The 12,450-nt window shown below is 43.1% G+C and overlaps 1 protein-coding gene across 1 annotated transcript in view; it reads right to left on the reverse strand.

Moving 5' to 3' along the window:
- The window catches only part of macf1a (microtubule actin crosslinking factor 1a), a 199,157-nt gene that overhangs the window by 114,375 nt on the left and 72,332 nt on the right, over positions 1-12,450 (reverse strand). The window contains exons 3-5 of the mRNA XM_070846005.1: positions 8,469-8,558; positions 5,742-5,819; positions 4,543-4,635 (exon numbers count right to left, since the gene is read on the reverse strand). Of these exons, the coding sequence (XP_070702106.1) occupies positions 4,543-4,635; positions 5,742-5,819; positions 8,469-8,558 (261 nt within the window). The remainder of the gene's footprint in view (positions 1-4,542; positions 4,636-5,741; positions 5,820-8,468; positions 8,559-12,450) is intronic.

The raw sequence follows: 12,450 nt of genomic DNA on the forward strand, positions 1-12,450 counted from the left end.
ATGAGCATTCATCACCCACTAGCACCCACACTGCAGATGCATGAACTCATAATACTTTGCATATACAGTAAGTGCCTAATGTATGACGAATGTTTCCACCAAGACAGATATGGATGGAGACCACTAACAGGCAGCACTAGTAAGTGGTGAGAGTAATGATAATTCATCTTCTCTCATTAGTCGAAAGCATAAGAGAACAACACACACAAACACTCGTGGAAAAGGCAGGAGCCAATGGGAGAAAGGCACTAATCAATTCCCCCTGGCTTTCACCCGCTCACTGTGGCTACATGTCATCATGTGCTGTGGCAATCGCACTGCAATCATCATTTGAATCCAATGTCAGCTTTTCACAAGGTGCAACCGCTGCACGCTGGACTTCTAGAAGCTCTTTTGGTCTTATATTTAGCAGGTCTTTTGTTGATAACATGCGCTGAAGCATTTTAATCATCATAATTCAGGCTCTATCTGCGCTCAGAGCAGCTTTCAGATGCTAAGCTTTGACGTTCCTACATCCCAGAGCTGTTGAAAAGTTGAAAAACCTGAGCCCAACAACTCTGACCACTGCTAATAATTACCGTGATGAAAAGCCCACAACACTGTGATGTTGTATGAAGATATTTCTGGTGTTACAAGCACTTCAGAGTGGCACTGCTGTGTGCAAGAGACAAACATCCTGCAAGATATCACGTCATGTTCCTCAAAGTAATTGCTGCCCACAAAAATGACACTATATGTAGACGAAGGATAACGAACTCCAAGACCTCCAACTAAATCATATTACTAAACAAGATTAAACAAGTGATGATAAACAACGGAAAATAAAAAGTCATTCAGTCAAGTTTATGCTGCTTAAAAACCTCATGACTAGAATCAAAGACAAAATCTGCTATGTCTTTTTTTATGAGTACTGTTTTTGTTTCTGCTCCCAACAATGTGTTCAACTGTGTTATTCAGCTTTTGTATGCAACACTACATACAGTAGTAGCTCAGTGGTTGAGTGTATCTAAATGAGTGGAGTTAACGTACTAACAGCTGGAGTTAGGACCTGTCTAAACACTGGGAGTGTGCTTAAAAACCTGCACTTTCACAGCAGTGTGGTACACACTCATCCACAGGCGTCTGACCGCTTCACACGGGCATCTGTACAAGTCTACAGTGACGTCAGCCTTCACTGACACAGATGGTGATCGATGGATGCAATGCAGACCTAAATTAGTACCAAGGAACAACACTAATAAAGTGACCCCACCTGCTGATTCTGCCTTGGAGCGGGACAGAGAAGCTGATTAATTTCTTCTCCTGCTCAGAAATTAACTCACTAGGAGTTAGCAGTGACGTACAGCTAGCTTAGCCAATCACAGGTGGACACAGTGCAGCAGGAGGAGGGTCCACAGGCAGGAAGGTCTCTGACAAGCTGGGTCAGATTCTGAGTTAACTGGGACACCTAGTGGCAAGACTGAGTAACTACAGTAAGTGAGGAAGTTCAAACAGGGAGCAGTTGGACACATGTTAAGTTATACTGTTAGTGTGAGTAGATCTGATTCACAATGATGATGAAAATATTAAAGTATGAAGGATATTCATCTAAACGCCTTCTTACTGTGAGCTGCGAATTTTGGAAAAGAAGCTAAAAAGTGTTCTGCATGCTTATCGACAGAAAAGCTTGGTGTTTTCACTGTAGCAGGACGAGGTGGCAGATTGGTATTAGCAGCAGCTTTGTGGAGAGGAAGTTGTTTAAAAACCTTTAAAGCTGTTTGACTGTAGCAGGATTGCTGAGGAGGCAGGTTGTCTGAGCCAGCTGACAGACTGAGATAAGACAGACGGACCACCTCATCTGTAACTTGATGTGCCAGAGAAATTAATTAATGATTAAAAACAGTTACAAACCCAATGAAAGACGGTGGCTCACTGAGAGAGGTCCTGTCATTATCTCATATGCTGAGTCACTCCTTTGCACATGCACGTCCTGGTCACAAAGACCTGCAGGCTTGTTTCCAGAAATGACTTCCTCATCATTATGATCATCAGACCAAAGCGGCCGGTGGGAATAATGTGGAAATTATAGATTTCTCCACTGATTTGGGTCACATATCTTATTAACAGTGAACACTTGTGTCATGTTGACTCTGGTGGAAAATAAAACTGCAGTTGCTTTAGGATTAGCTGTAAAACACATTCACGTCTAACAGTGAGCCGTGGTAGGACACAAAACATTCAGCTGTAAATTCCATTGCAGAGGACGGCAAAAAGTTTTAACATGTTACCTTTCTCTGCCGCCTTCACCTTTTTTTTTTTTTACCATCCTGCTCTTTTCAACTAAAACTACATCAGGTTTGTCGTCTGAATCCATGTGACTGCAGCATTACTATTACTCTGATTTTACTTAGAGTCAGAAGCAGCATTTCCAGACTATATGTATTGCTCTACATGCTGCTACTCTAAAACAATGTGTTTTAATGGAGCTTCAGCAATGACATGTTAATACAAAGTAAGTGAAATATCCCATATTGTATTTTTGCAGTCTTACACTGGGATGTAGAAGCTGATCCACCAGTGTGCATTTATAATAATCATCGGACCATAACTCACTGCAGGGACACAGAGCTCCGTGCGACTGGAGTTTCTCACTGCAGCTCTAATGTGAAACTGTCGTCATCCCCTGAACTCAGTGAACTCTGGAAACTATTGTCTGCTCTGTGGGCCAACTGCCTCTTGCTGCTTCATTTCTTTTGATCCCTCCTTCGTTCAGCCCCGGTCCTGTCCATCATCTGTGGGTTAGTCCTCCAGTCTTCCTCCTGCATCACTTCATCCCTCCCTCTCCCTCTCCCTCTCTCTCTCCCTCTCTTGATGTTCTGCTGACTCATGCCCACTGTTTCCATGGGAACCAGCTGGCAGTGTCACCTTGCTAATGGTCACATTGCAGCACAGTCTAGTGGTCAACCACGGCAACTACAAATGGTCCATGACTGAAAAAAAGAGCTGTTTGTTCAAATAACAAAAAAAAAGAAAGAAAATAAGACGCTGTAAATGTTGTTTTTCAGTCTCAAAAGTCTTTGTGTTAATTTGCTTTTATTTGGAACGAAGCCGTCAGCGGTAATGGAAGCCCCTCTGTGGTGATTTCAACTGAGTACAACAGTGTCTGCTGGCTACAGCGACGCGGGGACATTTGGTGGAAATTATTCCACATCAGGAATCAGAGAGGACACAACAGTTCAACTGACTGGCTGTCTAGACCAAACACACTGCCCTGAAGACAACACTTACTTCCTAGTTCCAAAGTGTAATTCACCCATGCAGAATGTGGACATTTCTATTTGGAAACCATTTAAAATGTTTGCAAAGTAGCTGCAATGAAGTTTTTTTTTCCCCTGAAATCCAAGAGACTAAGTCCAAGTCCTGAGAGGTGCTTTATGAAAATGTACTTTACTCCTTTTACTATAAGAATCATGACTAGTTGTGGTCATATGATTGCATAATATAAGTATCAAAAATCAACAATGATACGTTTTTGTCACAAAAGCCCTAAAACAAAATCATCTTTCTATGCTATTAGCTACAGCTAATCTGATCTGTGTGTTCTGATAATCAGACATGAGCGGTCACATACTGGAGTTCATTCAGTAATCATGGACTAACTGTGAAGCTGCCAGCATAAAGGGTTTACATGGGTTTATCCTGCACACTGATGTGGTACAACGAGCCCACGGGCAACACATATCTTAAAGGGGACGATGTCAGTAAAAACATGGTATGCCTGTTATATAGGAATGAACTGTAAATCCAAGATCAGGGCTCACATGAAAGCCTACAGGCTGAACATGCTGTCCCCTGTGCTCTCTTTATACTCGAGCTGTCCAGCTGCCAAACTGAAGCCAAACAGCGTCCTCGTCTGATGTTTTAGAGGACGACTTCCACCGAGGGCTTACTCAGAGGTGGTTTTATGACGCGGACTCAAAACAACAGCATAATTAAATCACAGATACGCCCGAATGCCTTCGAACACAAAGTCACATTGTGCACTATTAAAAACGCTTATAAAAAGTCTGACCTGCATGACAAACTGAGACTTCAATGATGTGTGTGAATCCGACCACCACAGCATGTATGAACACACACACTAACACTAACACGTCTGAAAAACACCATGTTGTTTCCCTATGAGACTTCAGAGTTTCTGCAGACAACCACACACAGAGCTAAGCTCATCCTGGCAGTGATAATAACTTAAATCCCAACAGCTGGACAGAGATGCTGAGTAATAACAGGAGAACACAGAAACAAAATCCATGTTTGGAGCAATTTGCTTTCAATCCATTTAAAATCCAGATTGAATCCCAGCGGTAAGCAGCAGCATAACTCACTTATTACATAATCAATTTAGAGCTATTATTCCATTCAGAGCTGGATATTAGAGCCTTTAGCAGCCCAACAAAGAAGTCAAGAGGGTATTTAAATGCCACTTTGACAGAAATAATCATTAGGTCCCACACAGAAAACACAGAGCCAGAAGCTCCAGAGCAGCATGTGAGGTGTACGGACCTGAAAGTGAAGGATGATGGTCCAGATGAGGCCCAGCGTCAGTTTGGGGTTCCCATCTGTGATGTCATCGTTCCTGATGTTCACAAGTTTGACCTGAAGACGGTAAAGCAGAAGATTTTGTTTGGTTTCATAACAAAATACTGAAGATCACAAAAAGCAACGGTTTTGCCCCAAAAGTAGCAAATTTTACTCATTTCAGTAGTTTTTCTAACAAATTGGATCAACGAGATGAAAACACATAACTCAGCTTATTCCTCTGCCAAGGAGGTTATAGTTATAGTTTTTTCAGCAGCAAAAGATTTGACTCATCAACAAGCAATATTAAATGAATGAATGGTATGGTGCAACTAAACACAATATTTTGACATAATTGTTTTAGTTGTGGAAATAAAACCCGACACATATACAGGCATGCATCTCTTCTGTCTTGGCAGAACTCTGAGTGCCCTTCTACTTCCTGTGTGTAATGGATGAGAAATGATTTCTGCTCCAACTGCTGTGCCCATTATGTGTAAGAGACTCTCTGAGACCTTGTTAAATGTTGTTGCTCTGCTTAAGCCAAGCCACCCAGGCTGCATAATTAGGCCTGTAGTGAACCTCAGAACGGAGGAAAAGGTCAGTCCTGCACCACTGCTGTCTCCAGAGAACGAGACAAGGGAAGCATTTTGAGAAAGATGGGGACTGGAGGGATGTGGATGTGGAAGAGGTGTTTTAAATGAGTAGTTTGACAGTAAACTAGTGTCAGTGGCAAAGAGATTAATTGATGATAGCAGGAGAGGGCGAGAGGGAGAACAGCTCTCTCTTAACATTTCATATATTCTGTGACATGTTTGGTAAAGTTATGTAGATTTAGAGAATAAAATGCACCACAAGAAACTTAACAGGATCAAAAGTGTTTGCAATTGGTTGCTTTGAAAACTTGGAAGAATTTGCAGCACAGGATTATAAATAAATAAACAGCAGGAATAATGACAAACAGAACAGAAACTAATCTCACAGATTACAGCTTTGTTTTGACTCCTAAATTAGCAAAACTGCTACTTGTGAGTTTTGTTTGTAGACTCTTGTTCATTGTTAACTGAGAAATTTGATCCAATTTAAATATAAAAATGTAAATAAGGAGGACTCTGACATTGACTTGTCCTCAGCACCACAGCATGTGATATGAATATCCGTGTTATGTCTGTTTGCGTGCATACCTGTCTCTGCTTGAGGAAGTCCAGCGCTATTTGGACATTCTGTAGTCGATGAAATCTCATTCGCCCCTTTTCTCTGGGCTGGACAGAAAAGAAAGGAGAGAAAAAATGATGAGCCAAGTCAACAAATGATTTTAAAGTCAGTAACTTTTAGTGACACAAACGCAGGAGGCAGCAGTGAGTGCAAATAAAGCTGAATTCAATCCACAGTGCAGTGAAGTTAAAAACTCTACATGGTTGTATTGACGTGAAATGGTCCTCTGGGGGGCGCTGTCTTCAATGGGAGCTGTTAAAGACATGCCAGAACTCAGGAGCAAAACTAGACCCAAACCATGCTTCAAACGAAAAAAGGCAAACCTCACATCAGACCACTTTTCTCCCGTTTTATCTATTCAGTACCAAAGTTTCACAAACAGATGTCCAGTTTACGGTTCAGAGGGAGGAAAGATGGAGTTTAAGAGACAGAGAAAACCACACACACACATATACACACATATACACAACAGCGCAAACACACTCTTGCTGTAAAAAGGTACATGAGTGCAGGATGCAGATGTGGGATCACACTGTGCTGGTAAAGAGAAGGTACACCCAGGATTAGTCATCACATCAGCAAGGAGAGGAGAGGAGAGGAGAGGAGAAGAGAAGAGGAGAGGAGAGAAGAGAAGAGAAGAGAAGAGAAGAGAAGAGAAGAGAAGAGAAGAGAAGAGAAGAGAAGAGAAGAGAAGAGAAGAGAAGAGAAGAGAAGAGAAGAGAAGAGAAGAGAAGAGAAGAGAAGGGGAGAGGAGAGGAGAGGAGAGGAGAGGAGAGGAGAGGAGAGGAGAGGAGAGGAGAGGAGAGGAGAGGAGAGGAGAGGAGAGGAGAGGAGAGGAGAGGAGAGGAGAGGAGAGGAGAGAAGAGGAGAGGAGAGGAGAGGAGAGGAGAGAAGAGAAGATGGTGCATGTGTTTGCTGTGCTATACTTCACTAAGTGAACTGACAGACACTGTGTACCATTTCATGTTGAGCCCATCTGGCACCTAAATGTGTTGATGGGTCTAATAATCTGAGAAAAAGCAGTCAGATGTATTCAAGCATCTGTCATCCAGTCAGAAGGAGACACTTCTTACTTCCAAATCACAAATGTGTGGATGCTCATTCTGAACTTTAAATATACTTAATATAGAATTTTGTTGCATTTATAATCACATAAAACAACAGTAGTTTTATAGCATCTCAGTCTACAAATACACACTCCCTGGCCACTGATTGTACTCCAATACAACACTTCAGCCAAAACCATCAATATTTAGGAAGATTATAATGTTAAATTTTTGATGACACTGTCAGAGAGGCATCAATGCAGCGATGCGGTTTGTAGTTAGAGACGATTTTGTGCTGCATTATATAGAAATGTGTTCAATGTTCATCCGCCCTCGTGCTTCTTAATGGGGTCGGTAAAACATTAGAAACATCTCTCGATATGATTCAGTCCAGTATGACAAGGCTGTAAACAACAACCTCAATCACAAAAATATAAGTAAATCAACAGTGTCAATTAAAATCTAACCTTATTGTCTTTGTACAGGTAGAATTCATGGCTGAGCTGTTGTTTTGGTTTGGATCACAAATAATAAAGTGGCCACTGACGGTGTAATAATATATAAAACTACATTGGACTGTGCTTAATTCATGCAAAATAGTCGTAGAGCATTGTTGGGTGAGAACGTCAAATCTTAATGACGACAACTTTGCTCTGATGCTGTCACCCAACAGAGATGAGGGCCTGCATGAAGTGTCATACAGTAAGGCAGCATTGTATGGTGTCATGTGCAGCCCAGTATGTTGGTCAGAGATCAGTGGCACAGCACTCTCATGCAGCCTCACAGCTCCACCTGTGGGGCGGAGGGTAAAAGCTGAGGGGTCAAAAGGTCAGAGGTGACAAGAGTGAGCGGTGGCGGTGGATTCGAACATACTCCCTGAGCGCCATCCTCCTCCTCCTCATCCTCCCCTCTGAGCAGGATGAGAGGGGGGGCCCGCGAGGCGTATGGCCTTTTCAGGGAGGGGCCACTCTTCTGTTGCTATGGTAACAGAAGGGAGGAAAACGGGAGACATGGAGAGAGAGAGAGAGAGAGGGAGGAAGAAAAGATGAGGTATGAGAAAGAGGACAGAATGAAAAAGGGCAGGACCAAATGAAAAAGTGGACAAAAGTGGACAAAAGTACCGTAACTGCAAATAAAATCACCTTAAGGCCGTAAAAAAGTAAAACTCCCTCACACAGATCATCGCCGGTGTCACACAGCGGCAGGGTGTCCTTTGTGTGATTGTGTGTGAACCTGAGCAGACTTGAGTCAGCAGTCTGTTTCTGTTAGCCTACCTGTCTGCAACTCAACCAGCCTGCGTCACACCGCGGCCTGTCTGTCTGTCAGCATTAGAGCTAAAGCTCTTACATCATCGCGCTGAGCAACGTCAGCTCAAACTACTGCATTACTGTTTACTTCACACGCTGGTGATCTAAAACTGCCAGGTTGTTAAAACTTCAACTGTCACTTTAAACCTTCGGGCTGAAAAAGTTTCACCGGCCTCCAGAGCTCCCATTGGACTTTTAAACAGGACTGTGATGCTTTGAACTGGGGATGATGATGGAGCAGAAGGGGGCAGTGTGTAATGGAAAATATCATAGTGTGATAATAAGAGAGAAAATAATCGTGTGTTTGTGCAGGCGTGTGTGTAAGAGAGATGAAAGTCCGTACCAGGGTGACTCCAGAGAGGACCTCCAGCAGGGATATCAGGTTGTGTCCATCCCTCAGGTCCTCATACAGGTCTGTGATGTGCTTCCTCACCTGAGAGAGGAGGTGAGAGGTAAGAGAGGAGAGGAAGGGAGGAGGAAGACAGGGAGGGAGACAGAACGGGGAAAAAGTTAATTCCACACTCCAATCCTCCCTCTGTTGGTTCAACACTGTTGACATTTGCCCAGCCGATTGGCCCCACAGCTGACAGAGCTGGTGACAGCGGTTGCCGGGCCAACAGAAATGAGACACCAGCTGTGGCCTCTTGTCTCTGTTGCCATGACATCGCCAGCACAATCAGAGGGAGGGGGTGAGTGGTTGTCACTGGTGGCGACCGCTGCTGACAGGGTGACTCAGCAGCCTGATCAGCATCAGTGCCTGTTTTGTTTAAAAGTGGGACACTCAGTGAACGGACAGACAGTGGCTGCTTGAGGCCGAACGCAGAGGGAATAATGGATCAGCAGAGCTGTGACGAGTGACTGAAGCGTTAGAGGAGCTGAACTGAAAGTGGAAAAGAAACAAATACTAAACTTTTACACAATCCGTCTCACATTATTTTGTCATTTTGACAAATTTCTTGTGGACTACTGAGAAATTGTGCTTTTATTTTGACAGCATCATGCGGTAGTTTCTCCATCTTTTGTTTGATTTCAAGGATTTCAGATGAGAGTGACTGAAATCTATAGTTTTATTTTGTTGATAAGACCTTATTTTTGACAAGACAATAACTTTAAACTTTGTTCCTTAACTGGTCTCTTGCATAAAAAAAACATTAAACAATTATGACTTTTATGCCTTTATAGTTTTCACTGGTGTTGTGATGACTCATTAAACAGAGTGGAGAAAGTCAGCATGTGATTGTGGAGAGAAAGAATAAAAGATTTCAGCTTCATGAATAGAGATAATAATACTACGAGGCACATCGTTGAGGACAATTGAATAAGACATGACTAGAAAGAGGCTCTTTCTAGGCTGCTAGCTCTGCTTCTATCTACACTACTTTCCAGTTCAGCAGTCTGTAAAAGAAGAGAATTAGCTACTATCAAATACCTGCAGAAAGGAGCAGCAACATCAGAAAAGAAGATTATTTTGAAAAGAAGATTTTCTTAAGTAAATTCACCACTTTGGGGGTATTTTTAGAGCAGAAAGTGGGAAAAGAGGCAGGCTAGCATACAACAAAGGTCAAACATTCCTTAAAAAATGCTTCAAAATTGTTGCTTCAAAAATGCAGATCCAGCGAGGCGACCAAGGGCACACGCCTGCCTGCCTTACAGTGATTTTCCTGTTTCACGCTGCACCTGCACTGACAAAGTTTTGCTGCAGTCCTGGCCTCAGGACAAGAAAGTGAAGGGCCCCATTTCACCACCAGAGGGCAACACTCCACAAGAGTTAGCTGAAGGTACCGAGCTCGTCTCTCTCCAACTAAGTTATGGATTACAAAATATTGATTCCAATGAAACAACCATCCTTTAAAAAACTCTATGAGCTCAGAGCTAAAATTATCTTTGGCTTAAAACTGCAGCTCCAAAAGTAACAACATCTCTTCACTCGTCCTCAATAACCCCATTTCTTACTTCCCCATCTATTTTCCTCTTCCTCGCTCATCTGTGTCACACTCTCACCCTCCTGCCGCTGCCTCTTTTTCTCAGTGGAGGGTTGACATCAGCTGTTTCAGAGGGGAGCTGATGGCACAAGTGTTAATGAGATGGCAGGAATAAGTTATGTATCCAACACTGACTGGAAATGAGGTGCTGTTTTTGTCTAATTGTGTCTCAAGGTGTCGGAGACTGAGCTCGGATCCAAGCAGCTCGTCTTCATCTATTCAGTACCAGATTACTGGAAGCCCCCTGTGATCTGGACTGAAACCAACCCCCCCAGTAACTCACATGTAGCTGTACTACATCAAACCACAATGCTAAATGTAGATACTTATTTAGTTTATGTTCCCATACACATCCAAAGAGAGCCCACCAGGAAGTCCCTCTCCATCACTGATCATCAGAAACCTCGTCTACAGTGGACTCGAGTGTGCGACGCTCGCTGCTGTTAAAAAGTTCAGTGTTGGGTCACGTCACTGACTGTAAAATCGCTCTAGCTGGATCTGTAGCTTGTTGTTTTTCATGTGTGTCTTGGGGGATGTTGCTCACACAGCCGGCTGTGTCTGATGTGTAGTGACGGCAGCTGTCAGACGCCTCCGGTGCCAAAGCAGACTGTCGTATGGAGGCAGCGTTAAAGACCACAGGCACGCTGACGGCACCTGGGCAACAGCACTGCTGCTCGGATACACTGAACACAAATCTGGGTCAGACTTAATCTGGAAATACTTCTAACACCTTTATCAGCTGAAATGGCATCAAGTAGGATGGCGGAACGAATGATGTCAAATATATGAATGCCAATTAAGGATGTGTTTCTGGTTTCTGACATGCTGCTGAATGTAATGTGACCGGTAAAGCCCAGGTACTGAGGGGGGGGCTACTTCACATACATGCTAAGAAGTACAGCATGGTGGACACCTGTCTGTGTGAGGTACAAAGCACATCTAATGCTTTTACATCTATCTTAAGTACAGCTGAAACAATTAGCTGATTACTTGATTGGTCAATAAATGGGAAATTAATCATCACCGATTTGGATGTTTTTGAATCATTCTAGTGTCTAGTTCCAGCTTCTCAGTTGTGAGGATTAGCCGCTTTAATTTAGTCCTACTTCATAGTAAATTGATCATTTAGACTCTTTCTCAGACAAAACTAGCCATTTGAAGATATAAACTTGGGATCTAACAGGCATTTTTCCTATTTCCTGATCATAAATCAAGAAAATAATCACTGATAATAACAATAGTTGTTAGCTGCAGCCCTGGATTTAAGCTTAGGGTGCATTTTTTTTAAAACTAACTAAATTGTCTTAAACCAGCACGGCAATTAATAACCAAGAGGTGGAGCTTTTTGATCACCAAAAGTCAGTCACAAAGAGTGCTCGACAACCTACTGGGCTTGAGGCCTGTGCAAGGGTGAAAATCAGTGTCAACAGCAACATTTGCTGGTGTGTTTGCTGCCTAAAGCCTGGTTGTTGCGTAGGTCTGTTCTTCATGATCTCATTTGCCTACAAATCACAGACAAACACAACGACAGACAAACATCTTGTTAGCTTCAGCGCGGCTAACAGTTCCTCATCTTGGTGAAAACCCTCTCACCTCCTCCCGACGTCTTAATCCACAGCTACCGGATTTGTGCTCGCTGTGTCAACACACCCTGCTGAGCCAGAGTGTGTCAGTGCACGGCGGCAGGTAGCCCGGAGGCCAGTGTTTATGTTGGCCCGTGTTCGCACTGTTTACACACACACCTGTTCGCACCTGAGCAGCCATAAAAAAACATACCAGACATGACACACACTGGCCAAACAGGAAACCAGGAGCAATGATGTCAGCCAGTAGGATGACATCATCAGAGGGGACCTCTCTATCTTTGTCTACCTCTCTTTTCTGCCTCTTCATCTCTTTTCTGATGTCTCGTGAGTTGATTTTCTGTTCCGTCTGTCTTCCGTGACTTTTTCTCCCTCTTAGCCTTAGTTTCTGTTTTCTGCTCACAGGGTGGAGATTTGTAGACTCAACAGTCCTGGCTGAGAGTCAACAGATGATGTAGAACTCTGAACTATTTCACCTCTGTTCTCTGTTCAGGGTTGCGACATAACTGCTTATTGAAACTTTACTTCTTTAGCACAACTTTTTCAAACAGCAGCAGATATTTCAGAAGAGAGTTATTCCTCTTCTTTCATATGCTACCCTTGCCTGGGAACCAGACGAACCTGCGAGCTCATGTTTTATTTGCTCTGGCACATTCATCCAAGTACCAATGACTGAATGGCTTCAGGGCTCTGCTGTGTGTACTTTTTATTTTTGGGGTCCATTTGAGCGTGACCAAATGCAGATGCTGAATACAAACGT

This window comes from Pempheris klunzingeri, chromosome 16 (assembly GCF_042242105.1).
Source record: "Pempheris klunzingeri isolate RE-2024b chromosome 16, fPemKlu1.hap1, whole genome shotgun sequence".
NCBI classification, from domain to species: Eukaryota; Metazoa; Chordata; class Actinopteri; order Acropomatiformes; family Pempheridae; genus Pempheris; species Pempheris klunzingeri.